Source organism: Ursus maritimus, unplaced genomic scaffold, assembly GCF_017311325.1.
Source record: "Ursus maritimus isolate PB19 unplaced genomic scaffold, ASM1731132v1 scaffold_2, whole genome shotgun sequence".
NCBI lineage: Eukaryota > Metazoa > Chordata > Mammalia > Carnivora > Ursidae > Ursus > Ursus maritimus.
This window is the reverse complement of record NW_024424452.1, coordinates 10,599,936-10,620,343: the sequence shown is the minus strand read 5'-3', so window position 1 is coordinate 10,620,343 and position 20,408 is coordinate 10,599,936. Positions and strand designations below refer to the sequence as shown.

General features: G+C 37.1%; 1 protein-coding gene across 6 annotated transcripts in view; it reads right to left on the bottom strand.

Moving 5' to 3' along the window:
* Positions 1 to 20,408, bottom strand: part of GTF2I (general transcription factor IIi) — a 98,457-nt gene that overhangs the window by 37,054 nt on the left and 40,995 nt on the right. The window contains exons 9-12 of one of the 6 annotated variants that reach the window (XM_040634968.1): positions 19,639 to 19,716; positions 11,001 to 11,060; positions 8,864 to 8,920; positions 6,889 to 6,951 (exon numbers count right to left, since the gene is read on the bottom strand). In XM_040634968.1, the coding sequence (XP_040490902.1) occupies positions 6,889 to 6,951; positions 8,864 to 8,920; positions 11,001 to 11,060; positions 19,639 to 19,716 (258 nt within the window). The remainder of the gene's footprint in view (positions 1 to 6,888; positions 6,952 to 8,863; positions 8,921 to 11,000; positions 11,061 to 19,638; positions 19,717 to 20,408) is intronic. The other 5 variants (XM_040634969.1, XM_040634971.1, XM_040634972.1 and 2 more) reach the window with 5 other exon arrangements.

Below are 20,408 nucleotides of genomic sequence, written 5' to 3'. Positions count from 1 at the left end.
AGGGAGGAAATATAGCTTGAAGAGAAAAATATTTCAGCTTATACAAAATCCAAGCATGCACCAACAAGGGAGGGCGGGTAACCGTATGTCGAACACTTTTAACAAACACAAAACATACAGAATTAATGAAATAGGGCTACGTTATTTATGAAACAGATAATGCTGACGGAGTCAACACAAAACCCAGCAGAAACGAGCAAGAAGGCATTGAAGTACAGAATGAAGACTACTTCAGACGTTTGTAGTGCGAGTTCAGGCTACTGCATGTCCTGCAGCTCAACTCCGCTAGAAAACTTCACCTAATGCTAAAATTCAGGACATCTGGATAAAATACGAAAAGCTACCAATGTCATCTTTTCCTAGAACCCTGAAAATGTCACGTGGCACAATACTAGGCTTTCTGCTCAAACATCATCCATAAATTATTAAAAATATCACTTCAAGAAATCTCCACTTGAAACTCAATACGGGGATAGAAAAGACATAATCACTGTGTTAGACAATCACAAAAAAATGCCATTCAGGTACTACAGGTCACCCTTCTAGATAATTTGCACTCTCCCCTCGCAGTTCAAGAAATCGGCTTCGCGAACGTTGTGTGACTTCACCTTGTCACGCCGCTCGACAGAGCGCAGCTGAGATCAGACTCTGAGTGTAACTCTTAGCACCAAACTAACATGGCACTCTCCAAGACCTAACAAGAAATCCAAACTCAGCCAAACACACGACGTCACCTGGAGCAACCATACATAACTTCTATGCACTTTGTATATTAATCAAGGGAAAATCTGACCAAAGCCTAAAACACCTGTATGCCATTCCTCTCGGCATCAGAGAACACACTCAGATGCTGTCACCCCAGCTCGCCGACTTCGGGTTCTTCTTCTAATGCCAACAGATAACTCCAGTAACCTGAAATCATTCGCTGATTATTCTAACCAATAAGAGAAAAAGTCACCAATGACACCAACAAGAGGTTAAGTCACATTAGGACCCATTTATGAGCTGAGAAACACCAAAATGCCACGTTTAGGGGATACTGGGAAATGTTACCATATGAACAACTTCTAACTTTCATGTGTTGACTGCCATTGTAGAAACCCTTCCTCAAACCCAGAAAAAAACAAAATCTATAGTAGAAGATTTTAAAATTACAAACTACTACTAAAATAAAACTTGACCATGTCATCTGGGCTTATTAAATTACTACAAGGATTAGTGGTCAAATGGCTATAAAAATGGCCAAAACAGTATAAAAGATTATCAAGTAATTAAATTCAACCTAAAAAGACACATTTGGGAAAACATATCAGGTATCATTAATACGTTTGCCCTTCCATTCTGAAAACGTACTGGAAAAAAACATCTTTTTCCACTTCCAGATTTTTAGAAACCTACAAGTATTTTTATGCTAGTTTGCATAAAGTAAAATGAAAGACACTCGTTTCACCTATGAAGAGTGTCAAACCATTTTGTTTTATTTTAAGTAATCTCTACCCCCAACGTGGGGCTCGAACTCATGAACCCGAGATTGAGAGTGGCATGCTCTACCGGCTGAGCCAGCCAGGCGCCTCATGTCAAAGCATTTTAAATGCTTAATGTTTACGTTTCTTTACAAACGTTAAGCAATGACATGAAAAACAAAAGTACTTTCCCTGTAGGCTAATGTAGCCGATTTCTATAGGTCATCATTTAAACTGATTATTAACTGAATTACATAAAATGAAAACTAATAAAAGAGTGTAAAATTAAGAAGACAAGAGAGCTGGAGGGTGGTAATGAAGAATCCCAGCAATCTATTAAATTAATCTCAACTATAAGCTCTTTGAAACTGAGGCCCAGGGGAAAGGACAAGAGAGCTTTCTTTAGTGTCAAGACTGCTTCAATCAGTCCAACTTTATTTTACAACATAAAGGATTTAATGGGGTAAACATATTTTATAAAAGTAACCTCATTTACCATAAACAGAAAAAAGAACAAAGACAAATCTAGGATAGTATGCGCAAGCAAGCCAAGCGACTGAACAGACTGTAATGTATTAAGAAGTGGTATCCTGTTTCTCCCCAGCGACAAGTTTAAGCTATAAATGTGAACATATACAAAGAGATGAATGTAATTATTTGTGATAATAAAATATCACACCACACATTCTAGTAAAAGACCAACCCATTTCATATATTTACTAATCAATCTTCAGGTGTTTTAAATCCTGTGAAACGTGGAATGAAATCCCAAGAACGGCTATGAACCTGACCGCATCTTCCATAGTCTTTTCCATTCTTTGCTGCAAAAAACTGTAATTTCTTTTGCGAAGGTATGAGAAAATGTTATTCTTGACCTCAAAATCCTTGCCACAAAGGATCAAAATTACTTACTTCTCTGTAGCAAAAATACAAATAAAGCTCTAAGCGTTTGCCTCTTCTGACAGTCGGGTCTGGCAGACAGAACACGGTCACTCTAATTAACCGTGGCATTTCCATATTAGAAGCAACGACTTTTGTGTTAAAAGACACATATTTCAGGAAGCTTCAAATTCAAGCCCAAACTGAAAATGTTTACATCATCAATGCTAAAATCTTTTAAGATAAATTTCGTATCTTAACGTGCAGAAGCTATTATGAGGGAAGAACTAAGTATTACGCTGCCAGTAGTAATACAAGCACCCACCACATCTTGCAAAAAGGCAGCTACTGTCCCTAACTCAAAATGTGTGTTTAGAAAAGCCCGTTCTCCTTTTTGCAACGTATTTATGAATATACCTACAGGACAGCACAGACTTCAGAGCTAAAATTTATTACGGCATCCTGAATGCTGAATGGATTAACAGAATATGAAACAAATCGCCTGCTACTTTTATTTGCAACACAATCCAATAGTAATGTTTTCATCATACAATCTGACACCGATTTTTTAAGAATCGAAATAAACTTGACACTATTATCCCTTCTGAAATTACGCAGAGCCATGAATTACCCTACACATTTCAAATTAACGGATAGCAGCTTTCATCCATGGATCCAGGTCCCAACTCCTCTAAAACTCTAATTTCTACATAAACAATTGGAAGTTCATTACGTGACTCTTTAGCAGCTATAGAATTCAAAACACAAAAACTTCAAATACTAACCTACTCAAGCATCCAGATTCTATGAACGCGCCGGTAACATTTCTAAGATAAGCACAATAATTAGATAATGATGAACAGCAAAGCCTACTTACTGACTCTATTTTCAGAACATACCCAGAATCCACCCACTTTTATCTTCACTGCCTCCGTCCTCTTCTGAAACACCTAGCCTTTGGCCCTGGGTAGCCAAACCAACAGCCTTCTATGCTGGTGTTCTTGCTCCACTCCAGTCTGCTCTCGGGCTTTCACAAAGCAGCCTTGTTTCTTCAAAGGGAAGGAAAGAAACTGTCGTTCCTCTTCATCAAAACCCTCCAGTGGACTTGCCTATCTTGTTCACGCCTAAATTCTTACTACTGCGCACGGTGCCAAAGCACGTACAAGGTGCTTGGTATTTACGCAATGATTGAATGAATACTTGCAAAGTGCGGTCCTCAAGCATAAGCAGCAGCCAAATATTTACGAAGGGGCTATGCATGAATGTCACAAAAAAGGATTCCAGCAGAAGATGACACATAATCCAGCCACTGAAGCTCTAACACATGTTCCCCGATGACAGCCCACGTGCCAACTACGTGTAGAACTGCACTCCTGTGCTGAAGTATTTATGTGTTTCCATGTACAGGAGAAAGAAAATCTACTATTTCAAACACAGTTTTACTTAAGAAGATGAAGGATTAATCTCTAAATGAATCTCTTTACAACCCATTTAAAGAAAAATCTGGGGTGAAGAAACCAACAGGAGGTTAGGCCACAGCACAATGGACATGTGTGAACAGCTCAGGTTTGGGAACCAATGCCCTAAAAAAGTGAGCGTGATCAGGGAACCTCTCCTGAAGCACAAAACATCCCCTTATTACCATGTCCATGACCGATAAATCAAACAATTCTGAAATAAGATTTTCTCTGCACGTATCAAAGACCTGTCAGCAGTCTGATTTTACCTCCAAATGCGGGCACGGTGTTGACTAGATTAAGGCAAGCGTGGTCCTCTTATTCCAAAGGCGATTTCCCAAACCTAAGTCACACAAGGCGGGAATGTATACCACTGACTTCAAGGACAAATGGACCACCACGAACGGGAGAGCACAACTCTGAGCACGCCTCCAGCAACGGTGAGGACTTTGATCCTAGATGATGCGTCCGCATCGATGCCAAATCAGCCCTCTGCATCTCCACATGATTTCAAACACAGAGAGCGGTGATAGAGTGCTGTGGAAAAGTCTAACAAACCTACTTCGTGACAAGTTCTTTTTTTTTTTTTTCCTTTTCTATAAACTATTTGGGAAATGCAGAAAGATACAACGGAGAAAATAAAAGTCATCCCAAGCAAGCAGGATTATCTTCATTTTTCTTCTTTTAAGCCCAGCATTTTCCTAAATAAAACTAACATCATTCTCTAGATACAATTTTCCTTTTAAACTTTTTTTGTTCATAAAAGGTAGAGAATTTTCAATCTCGAAACTTTTTCAGGTCACTTATTTAAAACCAAAATGAACAAAAAACCACCCCCCTACTTCAGTGCCTGTGTATTTTTTCTATTTTGAGATATACCACATTTTATCTTTCTCACTCTCAATATTGAACTAGTTTCTACCATTCTGCAATCATCTTTCCAGAAAAAAGATACAATATATTTATCAAACAGATGTGCATGTAAGTTCTCATTTGACCTTAGTTTACCTTCCTGCATGTACGAATTAAAAGCTAATTATCAATTTTAATTCAGGTTGGTATAGATCATGTGCATGAAGGATGTGCTGTGGAGAATGACAGCCTGAAAAGCAATTACTTTGCACAAACCTGGCATTTCACTGCTCTTCTGAACATAAAGACATTCTACCACTTGTTGATAAATTCAGCTGGGTAAAGCAAACTTCTGGCACTGTCTTAAGATTCAAAGAAATAGGATTTACCACTTTCCTCCAAAGAGTCAAAACTGAAAACACTGACACACTTTAGGCTCATGACCCATTTATTTCAAGACTATCTTTAAAGGTCTTGTGCTACAAAAGCAGGTATTTATTTTCTAATTTTAACAGCCTTTATCTGCTTTAAGCGTTCATAAATCCACTAGGTTACTAGTCCTATTTTAAAGTTTTATTTTAGGGGCGCCTGGGTGGCTCTGTGGGTTAAGCGCCCCTCTTGGTTCCAGCTCAGGTCATGATCTCAGGGCCATGAGACTGAGTCCCACATCGGGCTCGTGCTGAGCAGGGAAAATGCTTAAGATTCTTTCTCTCCCTCTCCCTCTCCCCCTCCCCAGCCCCTGCTCTCTCTCTCTCTCATAAAAAAAGTTTTATTCTAATAATTTTAATACTCATCTGTTTTTCCTATCTCTACAGAAAGGACAAAGTTCTGAGTGTGTATAATATTTACATGCTCTCAAGATATCCTTCTCTCATCACTGAGGTTTCTAACTAAAAAGCAATTAAATTCGAGTATTTAATGCTGACTACAAACAATCCAAAACTACTTTTAGGTCAGTAAAATTACATTAATGATACAAGAAATATGTATGTGATATTAACTGAGATATTAACACATAAGTATGACATAAATTCTCATGAGAATTGTCAACTTATATTTCAGAAGCAATGAAGACATTTTGAGTAGTATGAAACAGCCAAACATGATAAATAACCAAATGACAAAAGAGCCAGGTTATTAAAAGAGAGAGAGATCAAATTAAGTAAGGTTAGGCTGCAGGAAAAGAACAAAAAAACAAAACAAAAACACAGACACACACAAAAACCCCAAAAACCTGAAGTACCAAGATGTGTGGTTACTGTGGGGGGAAATCTATGGAAATGTGATATACGTGTATTTTACAAGTCCATTATAATGTTGTATGCTGAGAAGACCTACATAATTTTGCAAAACTATATACATACATGTGTATTTATATATAAAATTCCTTTTACGTATATGCACAATAAACTGACATCTACCCCTGCGTTTAGGGACTTAAGAACAGGGCAGAGGGGTAAATAAAACTTCACACAGTGCAATTTATTGTAGTGTTTCAATATTTTACCTTAGGAAAGAACAACTCTGGGGGTGGGGGGGGGAACCTTTTAGAGGGGTAGTGAGAGACATTAACTGAAAAGGAAAAATATCAACATGCATTTAGTAGTTATTAAGTATGAAAACTGACACTGTTAATAATCCTATTAGCTGGATTTATACATAATTCTGGCTCATCTGCATTCATGCAGTACCCTGGAAGACAAAACTAGGTTTGAAGCCACTTTAGCTGCAGACATTACTTAAGACTCTACTAGTCACTACTGCTTCAATAATTGTTTTTAAAGACAGATTCTGCACTAGCCTCTCATAGTTTTCTAGGGGCAAACGTGAAGAATGACAGGCTACCTCTCCACACTTTCCCTCAGAGCTCACTGAGGTACTGGTTAGCTCCCTTCCACCACGACCCAACCACCGGTTCTAAAGTCTGTTCTCGTGTGCATCATGTCTGGTCATAGTTTTCATTGATTTTCGATTCCCGGTGACAGAAAAGGATGGCTCGGTCCACCCGCGGGCCACGGCCTGTGCTCACAGCTTGCTTTGTTGTCTAGAACTCCCAAAGCACTGGCTGTGATGCTGGGAAGTGGGCTGCTTTGGTCACACATACACATATATGCTTCAATTCTTTTCACAAGTTTCCGTTAAGAATGAATGAAATGCATACTTAGCAATGTGAATGTGACAAAGAGTTTTATGACCAGAAGTAAACTTTTGGAATCAAGGCTTTTAAGGTAACTAACCTTCAATAGTCACCTCAACTTCGGGGTCCTCACTTGTTTCTGAAGGGACATGCTGAGTAGAATCTTGAAAAAAATAAAATTCTAAAATGACATTCATTATAAAGCACTTCTATATGTTCCAACATTTCACTGATTTGTTACTCCAAACGCAGCCTACAAGAAAATTTTTACTGGCATTTGAATTCAGCTCATAGTTGTTAGGTTAAAATATCTGACCCTCTTCATTGCAAACAGGGATGAGAGAAACCAAAAAGAAAAACTCTGGGAAACTATTTGATAAAACCAAGTTACTTGCATTAAGTATTAATGGACTCAAAAGCCTCTGATTTTAGAGGAAGGAGATTATAATGCCATCACTATTGTTTTCCTGCTGTAACTAGAAAATGCTAGGATAGACACAAAGGCTTTCTCTTTTGTTTACTATTTCCCCTCTCCTTTCAGAAATCCCAGGAGTGGTTTACATGGTTAAATAAAACCACAATCAACGTTTTGCTTTGGGGACCTTCATATTAAGACAATGACTAGGACAGATGCATACAGGACTCTAGCCCCTAACTTGATACAGGACTTGGATATTTTATTTATATTTGTGTTACTACACAAAACAAATGTACATCAGAATGTTAGTGCTAGAAAGCTCAGCTAGAGAGTATCCTCGTCAATTCTCTTTTCATTTTGCAAAGGTTGAGAAATTAATTGATTTGCCAAAGATCATGTTCACTTGTTAGTAAAGGAATAAAGACCAGAACCCAGGTTCGATTCAACTCTATTCATACTGCAGTGTGACAATAAAAATCTCAAACATCAAGTATTTCAAAGCCTAGTATCTGATGACAGCATTGTGGACTATGGAGCAACGCAGACTGCCTGAAGACTGCCTGGGCCCTGTGTGGCCTGCACACAGGTATCCCTGTTGCATGCAGACCGCCTATCTAAAACAGAGATGTTGTTACAAAGGAAACATCTAATTACCTCCACACAGTAAAACATCAAAAAAAAAAAAAAATCATCCACACAATTTTCTATAAAAATATCTCAAAAATAAATGTAAAATACTGTTAAAAATAAGCATCTTAATATTTTTTGCAAGAAAGGTACTTCAGTTAGAAACCCTAATTCTAAAATTGAATTTGGAAGGCTTAGCCACCATTCCAGGGACCTTAAGACCTCCCTCTCCTCAAAAGAGGGTAGAAATCAAATTAATGACTTTAAAAAGTTAAATAAAAAAGCAAATATAAGGGATAAAAATTTACCGTAGAGACTCCCTTTTTATTCCGGGGGCGGGGGGGGGGAGGCACAACATGACCAGTTTATGAGAGAAATCATAATCTGAGAACAAGATTCAGGTACCTAACACCAATCATGTTCCTTGGGAGAAATCTACGAGAGTTCTTCTGAAGCTACATAAATTGCTGAGAAATAGGAAGGCATTTGGCAGGATAACAGCTTCACTTAGGATTGTGAGAATTTAAAGAGCCGCACCACAGTTAAATATTCCCTCAATGCCACAATCGAAGGAGGACTGGCTGGGAAACAGAATAAGCAGAGCGAAAATCCCTCCTTTATTAATCTTATGTGGAAATACTACTCTACTTTAAAAAATGGTACCATTAAGTAATATGTTTAAGAATGAAATATAAACAGAAGCCAGTCATATTTTTAGGTCTAAAATATTGAAGCCATTCTTTCTTAAGGGATCCTTAATATGGCACGAGACGATGAGGATAAAAGGGCAGCATTTCGCATCATGAAGAGTTTCACTTACCACTTCCGTTTCCATCCCCATATGCTTTATTACTCAGTACAGTAAAATATGTAAATTACATTTTAGGACTAAAAAAATAAACCTGTTGGCTAAGAAGGCATACCAAAACAATCATCTTTTTGGTTCCAAATAAGGTGTTTTAAGGGTAATATTTAATAGAGAACAAACATAATATGAATACTGCAAATTAAAAATCCCTTTATTTCTAACCTTCTGCTGGTACTTCCATTTCTGTTCCTTCATTGCCTTCTGAAGAATGATGGCTTCCTAAAGAGAAAATAAACCACATATACTAAACCAGTAAAAACTTACACTGAAATAAGAGAAACTAGGCAACAGTGCAAATAATTTAACACTTAACCATACAAACATATACAAACTGATTAACTCTTTCGCAGTTAATTCCAACAATGTGATCTAATTCAGAAAAACATGTAACACTTCTATTTGAAAGCACAAAAAGCTATTTTAAAATGTAAATAGATAAAGTAAACCTCAGTAGGTTTGGGGATTTCATGTTATTTACTGTAACTATACAATATAATTACTGATAGATGGTGGAATTTGAGATACAGAACAATTGTGGTTCAAGGTACCATGCTCATCTGTCAATGACGCACACACAAAAACACAAATCTGAGTAAATGCTATCTTTGCTCACAGATTCTATTAAAGTCTACACAAACAAGTTCAGGTTTGGCTGTGAATGTTTCCTGCTTTCCATTTTTACAATGGCGGAAGCTATGGAAACTCAATCCCCATTATTTAATCAAAGTTGTACTAAAAGGAAACTCGTAAGTTAAAATTTAAGATACTACCTTTAGTCTCAAAAGCATTTTAATTCAGGTAATATAATCTGCCTGCTTCTAAAAACTGGAACATAAAGCAATGTATCAGGTTAGGCAGTCACAAGGTAAACAGGCTCATCCTACTAGAGCAGAAGTTTTACTCATAAATAGGAAAGAAGTAATCTACAACATTAGAGAGCCACTTAGGATTAATTGCCCAAACTGCCCCAGAATATTCATCCTCTGTCTGTCCTTAAATGTCTGAGCTGCAAACATGGAAAAAGCTGAAAATCACTGCCTTTGTGTATCAATAAACTGTATTACCTAGGAGTAAGAACAAATCACACAGGGGAAGCAAAATCCAATGTATTTGGTCATCCAGTGATAACTGAACTCAGAAGCTATACTAAAGGTGTGACCCTCAGACATAGGTTTAAGAGTATCTTAAAAAGCATATCTTGCTTTTTTAAGAGTATCGATTACAGTTTCAAAAACTGCCATCCAGTGTCTAGTACCATTTAATTTAAAATGCCATACCAAGGTCAAATACTTTGGGTTTTTAAATGTCTAGCTTTATGATGCCATAATTATCTTGGGACTCTGTTCCACTTACTCCATATTATAAAAACTCACCTGAGCTCAAAATGCTAGGTAAATCTATAAACCTAGAGCCATGAACTAATCTTTAATTAACTTTTTTTAAACTATGCTTTCTCAACACACAATGCCCCCCCAACCTTTAACATTAACATCTGAATTCATGGAGCATTGGCTTCTTTGACTGTAAAGTCAAAGAAAACAAAGATGTGAGGTCAGAGGAATGCGAGATAATGGAGCAGAGAACAGTATTTCAAGAGGGAAGGGTGGGTAAAGAATAACTAGTTAAGGAGGTAGTTCCACCCCAATATCACAAAGAGCATGGCAACAATGATTCTGTGTCCTTTCTGTTCTTTTTTTAAATCTGAAATAAGCAATTACATTTACAGTCAAAGTAAAACTAAAATGAAACAAAAAAAAAAAACCCCAAAAAACAAACAAACAAAAAATCCTACTCGACCACAGCCAGGATAGACAGAAGTAAAAGCCATCACAAATAGCCTATGATTATCAAGTTAACGGCACACTATACAAAAATTCCCAGAAAAGTATTCAATTAATAAACTTAGGGATTTATTTACAAAGTGGTATTTCACAAATCTTTCTAAAAACTAAGTATCAACATGACCTTATCGAAATTTACATTACTAACTATACAATAAACACCGTATTTCTGGCTATTCTGATATAAGGTATAAATGTGTACTTTACCTTAAATATGAAAGTGTGTCATGTACCCATTTCGAGATTCATTACTAGATTCACAAAAGGGAAAATTGGTTTTGAAAAATTGTTGCTTGTGAAGTTCATTTATGTTTAAAAAAAAGGCCAATACATTTTCTTTTTCCTTTTCCATTTAGAAAAGTAACAATACAGATATTAATACTAAAACACAGTCTGTCCAATATAAAGAACATCACATCAGAACAGTATGTGGAAAAACGGAAGCAAAAAGGTTATACCTTGTAAAGACTTCGAAAGGGGGAGTTTGTCATCAACATCATCAGTTTCGGAAGGGCCTGCTTTGGAATACAAAGATAATACTTCAAAAGTAATCCCAAAAATATATTTTGGGTCACTTTAGTAAACAAATTTGGGTGAGAGAGATGGAGTAATACAGCCTTTTCATGAACAAAAAAAAGGCAAAATGAAAAAAAAGTATGACAAAATGAGTGGCATCAATTCATGGTCTTATTGAATGGAAAAGGTGTACTCAGATAAATTCGTATATAGACAGTTCAACAAAATTTTGAAAATGACCAGACACATGGACTGAATGGGAATGACATGTCTAAAACGGTGGACATGGGTCTTTCTACCCAGTAGAAGGTTGGTTCCTAACAGCAAACTGCAACTTTCACTTCATACAGATTGTAATTGAAGATTTATCACACAAGGTGTATTTCTTCCTTCCTTTACAAGTATTTAATTTTTTGTCATGCTGAAGAAAACTGCAGAATCAAATTGTTATACCTTCCTCAGAATCTCTAAAATCATGTAATTAAACTATCAGTAAGCCTGAATCTCCACTGAAACAGAAACAAGACAAACTAACAGTTACTAATTCACAATTCCCCCTTTCCTGCAGATCCAAAGGATTCCTTAATAACTTTACATTGCTCTTCCTAGTTATTAATATAGAAAGTATTCTGAGTTAACTGAAACTTTAGAGAACGCTATAGAGATTTTGACAACACATTACATGTAGTACCAAGCTTGTTCATGATGAGAGTAATCAATCTAAAACAGACAACAAAACATTGTGTTTTTAATGGCTACTTAAAAGAAATAATGTTCTTGTACTAAAAGGCATACAAAACAGTTCACTATTTCCGAATACTGCATAGTATCGTAAGACTTTTGAGAAGTGTCGCTAACTCATGAGAAATTTCACGAAGACCCAAACTACACTTTATAGGTAAAGAACATGTCACAGAAGAAGACAATTTCAGATAAAATGCACAAATTGTATGTGAAATTTCAACTAAGAGCAAGATGCTGAATGAAAGAGACTTGAATTCAAATATAAGATTCACTGCTTCCTAGTCATGGGCTCCTGGGTAAACAATACACAGAAAACAATTAATTAAATGATAGCGAAGGGTGTTACTTGACCTCTAAGTTCGGCATTAGCTGCTTTTTCATAAGTCTGGCTTTGTAGTATTCTCAGTGTGTTCTGCTCTAGTTTTTCAAAAATAAGGTCCTCTTTAACACAAAGTACATTTTTGTAGCACTTTCAATGTATAGGATTTCTATTTTAAATAACCTGTTTACTTCTGAATTCTAATTACATTACTGATTATATTATGTTCAGAGAATTTAAGGTTATCTGCAAACAAGGATAAAGTCAATTTTTTTAAAAGATACGTGCTTTGTAAATTTATGTGCTCTGTGCAGAGTTCTCCATGTGCGTCAATTACCTTATACTTCTAAACTGCAGCATGCAAATATTCTCCTTATAATCTACAGATATTCATCTGCATGTGTTAGTCACTGACAGTCATGTTAGAATCTCCCACGTGACTGAGCACCTGGGCAGCTCAGTGAGCTAAGCATCTGACTTCAGCTCAGGCCACGGTCTCAGGGTCCTGGGATTGAGCCCCACACTGGGCTCCCTGCTCTCCCTCTCCCTCTGCCTGCCACTCCACTGGCTTGTGTGTGTGCGCTCTTTGTCAGATAAATAAAACCTTAAAACAAAAAAAGGAAATCTCCCACATGACTGTAGATCTATAAATTTATCACAGTTGTGTCAATTCTAATTTCTATTTTAATTCTGAGGCCATACTGTAAGGTATATACAAAGGTATATATATGTGTGTATATACATACACACAGACACACAAATATACACACACACGGTAGATATTAAGAACCACTATATCAACTCAGTTACTTATTAGTATATATTATATAGTTTAATTTTTTATGCCTATTACTTTTTTCTTCTTTGGCCTGAAATTAATACTTTTAAAACTTGATTTCTAGTGGTTAATATTTGCCTAGTGTACCTTCACGGATCACTATCCTCTCCAACTGCCTATGATGTTAATTTTAACTATGCATGCTTTAACCAATATGTTTGGATTTTATTCATCCAAAGCACACTCAAAATGCTAGTGGTGTCTACCCAGTCATGAAAATCAAACATTCCTAATGCTCACATCTGAGGACCACTATCCTAGGGAAACGCCGACAAGTGCACAGAGATATCTCTGAAGCTACTTTAAAATGCCGACAGTTTTGGAAGAAAACATAAATATCCTATGTAGAAGAATGAACGAATGAACTACAGTATAATCACGCAATATACTATCACAATAACACAATTACATATACAAGTGACAAAACAAGTGAACCTCAAAAACTCACCGTGAATGAGGGACACACAAGAACATGTACGCATCCACATATATAGTACAGTACCGTTTGTGTCAAGCTTAAAAACTAAGAAAATACTATATAGAAAATGCATGTGCATGGAAATACACAGACACTTCTGTGGCACTAGATACGCAGTGAGGGCATAAAATCCTTATGGGTAGGGGGCACCTGGCTGGCTCAGTTGATTAAGCATCTGACTCTTGATTTCGGCTCAGGTCAGGATCTCAGGGTCGTGAGATCTAGCCCCATACTAGGCTGGGCATGAAGCCTGCTTAAGATTCCCCCTCTCTCTCTCCCCCCCTCCTCAAAAAAAACCCAAACAAACCTTTATCAGTAAGGATGGCCCTCAATTTCAAGAAAATAGTTAACTTGGAGGAAGAGAAAAGAAAAGCAGAAATTTGGGAGAGTCCGAAGAAAGGTGTCAACTACGAATTTAACATGTTCTACTATGCTGATGGTGGTACTGGGGGGGGGGGGGTCAAAAGAATAAGATTCCATAAACCTGGGCAGATGTACATTAGGTCTTTAGGTCTGAATATTTTATTTAAAAGAAAGTATTTTAGAAATACAATACAGCAATGCAAATAAACGATCTATAAGAACACCTAACAATATGCCTCACAAATTTTGTTTTATAAAAGCAGCTTAGGGGCGCCTTGGTGGCACAGCAGTTAAGCGTCTGCCTTCGGCTCAGGGCGTGATCCCGGCGTTATGGATCGAGCCCCACATCAGGCTCCTCCACTATGAGCCTGCTTCTTCCTCTCCCACTCCCCCTGCTTGTGTTCCCTCTCTCGCTGGCTGTCTCTATCTCTGTCGGATAAATAAATAAAATCTTAAAAAAAAAAAAAAAAAGCAGCCTAGGGGTGCCTGGCTGGATCATTCGGTGGAGTGGGTGACTCCTGATCCTGGGGTTGTGAGTTCAAGCCCCAAATTGGGTGTAAAGATTACTTAAAAAAAATAATAAATTAAATAAATAAATAAAAATATTTTTTAAAGAACAGAAGCCTAAAACAACAGTACATACAAAAGGATATTTCACTTATGGGAAATACAAAACCAGACAAAACTAACGTAGGTTGCTACAGGTCAGGAGAAGGGTTACCACTCCTAAAAAGGAGCCCAAGGGAAGGAGCTTCTAAGGATACTGGCACCTAACAGCAGCCCTTCAGAAAGCATCTCAGAAAGGAGAAACAGATCCAGAGTCAGTTGGAGATTTCAATACTGTATCTGCTACAACAAGCAGACAGAAATAGCAGCAGGGATAGCAGAGCTAAATGACTGTCAGTCAACCTTAACAAAGTTAAAATAAGTGAGATTATCCAAAGAGTGTTCTCCAACCATAATAGAAGTAAACTGAGAATCAGTAATAGAAAGATACCCAAGAAGTCCACAAGTATGTGGAAATTAAAACTACACACTTCTCCTGCTACAACCCAGTAATCACACTACTGGCTATCTACCCAAAAAATACAAAAACACTAATTCAAAGGAATATGTGCACCCCAATGTTTACTGCAGCATTACTGACATCATAACAGCCAAATTATGGAAGCATCCCAAGTGTCTATCGATAGTTGAATGGATAAAGAAAATGTGGACTATAGAGAGAATGGAATACTATTCAGCCATAAAAAAGAATGAACTCTTGCCACTTGCAATGACATGGATGGAGCTAGAGGTTTTTTTTGTTTTTGTTTTTGTTTTAAGATTTTATTTCTTTGACAGAGAGAGAGAGACAGTGAGAGAGGGAACACAAGCAGGGGGAGTGGGAGAGGGAGAAGCAGGCTTCCCACCGAGCAGGGAGCCCGCTGCGGGGCTCGATCCCAGGACCCTGGGATCATGACCTGAGCTGAAGGCAGATGCTTAACGGCTGAGCCACCCAGGAGCCCCACAGATGGAGCTAGAGTATTACGCTAAGCAACATAAGTCAGTCAGAGAAAGACAAATATCCTATGACTTCACTCATATGTGAAATTTCAGAACAAAAGAAAAGAGTAAAGGGGAAAAAATAACAGAGAAAGAGACTCTTAAAACAAGAAAAAAGACAGAAAGAAACTTAAGAGCAAAAGTCACTGAAAGTAAAAGTTGGATCTCCGAGAAAAAAGAAAAATTACGTAAAAGCTCCAGAGCTGGACCAATGCTTCTCCACTGCTAGTGACTGTGTCCCCACTGCACAGGGAGTGATTACAGCACGTAACTATGACAGTTCTGATGGTCACAACTAGGGAGATACTACTGGTATCTGGTGGGTAAAGGCCAGAGAAGCTACTAAACGTTCTACAGTTCATAGCATCAGAGAGAGACCCGCAACAGTGAACCGTCTGATCAAAACGTCAATACTGACAAGCTCGAGAAACCCTGAGCCAGGGCAACCAAGACAGACAGACAGACACACGTTAAAAAACTGGAAATGAGAGGGGCATCATAGACCTTGCAAATATTAAAATAAAAAAAGAACATTTAAGGCAAAGTAGACAGATTCCGGAAGAGACACAAACTGTTAAAGCTCAATCAAGAAGAAATGCGTACTCTGAACAGCCTGCAACTATTAAAAGAAACTTAAAAATTAAAAAACAGACCGAGTTTAAAAACTTCCCATTATGGAAACCAAAAGGTCTAAGTGGCTTCACTGGCAAATTTCACCAAACACTAACGAATAGAACAGTACCAAATTCTACAAAAACATTCTTCCAACACATCACTTTCCAATTCATTTTACTGAGGCCAGTATTGCCAAAACCAAACACAAAGACATTTAAAACAAAAGAAGTCTTCTGATTCGTATCTCTTAAGGACAACCAATAATACATAAAAAGAATACATTATAACCAAGCAGGGTTTATTATCCCAGTAATGCCTGGCTCTTTTTACATCTGAAAAGTAATATCAATCACCATTTTAACAGAGTAAACAAGAAAAACCCATATAACATCTCAAGAGATATAGAAAAGACCTTCTACAAATTCAATATCCAATCAATATAAGTACTGAACACAAGAGAACTTCCTCGAACTGATGATGGGCATCTACCAAAAACCCACAGCTATTATACTGGAGATCTGGATGTCTACTTTCAGTACTACTATACAACATCAGAGGGTCCCAGACAGCGCAATTAACACAAGGAAAGGAATGGAAGGAATGACATTATCTACTTAGAAAATCCCGAAGATTTTACCCACAAGTTGCTAGAATTAGTAAGTGAATTTTAACTGAGTCACAAGGTACAAAGTCAGTACCTAAAAATCAACTGTAGGGGTGCCTGGGTGGCTCAGCCGTTAAGTGTCTACCTTCAGCTCGAGTCATTATCCCAGGATCCTGGGATTGGGCCCCGCATCGGGCTCCCTGCTCAGTGGGAAGCCTGCTTCTCCCTCTCCCACTCTCCCCGCTTGTGTTCCCTCTCTCATTATCTCTCTCTCTCTGTCAATTAAATAAAATCTTTAAAAATAAATAAATTAATTAAATTAAATAAAAATCAACTATAATTCTATGAATTGGCCATAGCTGGAAGCTGGAATGTAAAAGAACTGTACCATTTTCAGTAACAACAAAAAACATTAAATACTTCGATGTAAATCCTACAAAACGTGCACTACAGGATCTCTCCGCAGAAAACAAAGCTCTGATAAAAGAAATCTAGGAAAAGCTAAATAGGTAAGAGATGGAAACCATGGTCATGAACCAGAAGATTGGGCATGGAAGGAATTAGCCCAAATGAGCTGTACTGATTCAGCATAATCTCTATCAATATCCCCACAGCTCTTTGAACAAATCACCAAGATGATTTTTACAAATAAAGGAGCTAAAATAAAATAATTTTGAAAAAGAACAATTTGGGGCGCCTGGGTGGCTCAGTCCTTAAGTGTCTGCCTTCAGCTCAGGGCACCCCACACTGGGCTCCCTGCTCCACTAGGAAGCCTGCCTTCTTCCTCTCCCACTCCTCCTGCTTGTGTTCCCTCTCTCGCTGGCTGTCTGTCTCTCTCTCTCTCTGTCAAATAAATAAATAAATAAATAAATAAATAAATAAATAAATAAAATCTTAAAAAAAAAAAAAAGAACAATTTTGTAGACTCCCACACTCTGATTTCAAGACTTACTATAAGCTACAGTACTCAGCACATATCAAGTTGGCAAAAGGGCACACAGAGATCAACAGAATAGAATATTCAGAGATATAAAGGTAATGTAATGGAAAAGAACAGTCTTTCAACAAATGCTACCGGAAAATTTGGACTTCCATATGCATAAGTTTGAACCAAATATCTTCCACACCATTCAAAAACTAGGCCTAAATTGATCGAAGACCTAAGTGTGAAACTACAAAATTTTTATAAAACGTAGAAGACACACATTGTTTAGCTCCTACCTTCTTCAACTCTACCTAAGATACTACCATTTCAAACAATCCCTCCCTCTACAGACATCTGATTTCCAACCCTCATTTCTCAGGCACCACCTTAAATCACTCAACCTACAATCTCAGAAGGGGACAGAAAAGCTTCTATACTCCTGGCTGAGAATAATACAGCTCTCAACAGACACTACCAAAGATGAAGGCAGACTTTTTATTTTAAAAATAATCTGTGTAAAAAAAAAAGACAAGACTATTTTATTCAACAGTATTTATTAAATTTATGCCCATGTATTAGTAAGGTATCAACAGTCACTTTTATAAAGGCCAATTTTTTACAAACTTTTAACTGTTTAATTAAAACTCCACAGAACTGTCTCAACTTCTTAGCCATGTGATTACTAATGTCACAAGAAATAAATGTTCAAAACTGACAAATAAAAATAATGAATTCTCTATGAAACGGTTTAATATACGTATACAGATATTCAAATGATCACAAATCAGAATAAATTTCTTCATAAAACATTTACAATGCTCCAGAACTGATAAGGGCTTATCTTTTTAAATGAGCTACAACTGTTAGGCAAATCACAAATCACAAGTAAAATGAGGTCTTGTAAGACACTCACTAAAATGGCTAAAAAGAAGAAGACTGACAGGACAAGTGTTGGCAAGGATGTGGAAGGAACTACTTATACGCTGCCGGTGGAAATGTAAAATAGTACGAGCACTGTGCAAAACACTTTGGTGGTTTCTTACAAAATTAAATACCTACCATGTGTCCCAGCTATTCCATTCTAGGAATCTACTCGAGAGAAATGAAGGCATATTTCCATACAACAATTTGCACACACAAAAAAGTTCACAGCGACTTTGCTTTTAATAGCCCCCCAAACTAGAAACAACCACTATATCCATCAATATACAAAGAGATAAACAAATTGTGGTAGACAGCCAAGCAATGGAACAATCCTCAGCAATAAAATGGAATTAGCTATGGATATATGTAACACTGTGGATGAATTTCAAAACAATTATGTGGAATGAAAGAAGTCACATCCCATCCCAAGAAAACAGTACATACTTTATAATGATTCCACCTATAGAAATTTCTAAAAAAATGGAAACTCATGTCAAATGACAGAAAACAGATCAGTGCTTGGCTGCGGAGGGCAGTGAATTGTAACATAACACAAAGAAACTAGAAGGCTATGGAAATGTCATTATCCTGACTGCAGTGAAGACAGCTTTATAGGCATATACAGAAAATGAAACTAATCAGCTTTTATACTTTAAATAGTTTCATGTATTTCATGCATCTATAAAAATAAAACGGACTATAAAATACAGAAAACGGTCTTCTAAACTAAAATCCGATGATGGGTAAGAGCAAACTGCATTATAAAACCACAACCTTTAATGCTTCCCTAATGAGCAAGCAAAAAGATGTGGAACGAAGTGATAAATAGCTAAAAATTTATTAATGTCTTACCTTTTATAGATTTTTAAGATTATGATAATGCTTACACAGGTATTTTTTGTTGCACAAATAGAGCATTCGAGGTTCAGAAGACCTCTTGTGTCTTGCAAATTACACAAGAAAGAACTGAATTCTAAATTGTGCCACAACCTTTGCTTGTCCTTTTAAGAATATTAATGGCTATTTTACATTTCCCCTTTAGATAGTTTACTTATCTCATCGCCATGTTTTTTGAAATCTATCTTATTCCAGTGATAAATTATAAGCATGCATGACAATCAAGAAACAATCAATAGAATAGTATTTAACGAAGTCAGGCAATCGATACATTTGAATTTCAACTGCCAATAACTTTTGGAAAGAAAAACTGTACAAACAGTATTACCTTGAATGTTATATTGATAGTAATCAGGATCTTCTGATTCTTCTTTTACTGTCACAGCTGCCATTTCCAGGGAAATACCTGTAAAAGCAAATGAAAATATATAATTACACTTTAGGGCATGCAGTTAGATGGTGTAGGAAAATCTCTCCTGCCCTAACAATGCAGAGCAATGCATACATAAAGACTTGAAAGGACAAAAGTTTGCTAGGTAGAAAAGGGGCAAAAATCATCTAAAATCCAACCTAAGCAAAGTTTTAACTATAATTTTTTGAGAATTATTTGCTGCTAACTTTTTTCTCTGACATTCTTATCTTTGGATTTGAAGAAAATTAGTCATACTCTCTTTTCACTCAACATTAAAAATGCTTTTACAGGGATGCCTGGCTGGATCAGTCAGTAGAGCACACAACTCCTGATTTCACAGTCATGAGTTCAAACCCCATGTTGGGTGTAGAGCTTACTAAGGAAATAAAAAAGACTTTTACAGACTACTGAAAATCACTTGTAGGGGCGCCTGGGTGGCTCAGTCAGTTAAGCACCTGCCTTAGGCTCAGGTTATGATCTCAGGCGCAAGACATGGAGCCCCGAGTCAGCCTCTGGGCTGGGCACAGAACCGCTTAAGATTGTCTCTCTCTCTCCCTCTCCCTCTGCCCCCCTCTGAAAAGAGGAAGGACAGATGGACGGAAGGAAGAAAATCACTTGTAAAACCAGAGTTGTAATGACTCAATACTCTGCAGTTAATGGCATAATTTTAAATCATTTTAATAAGA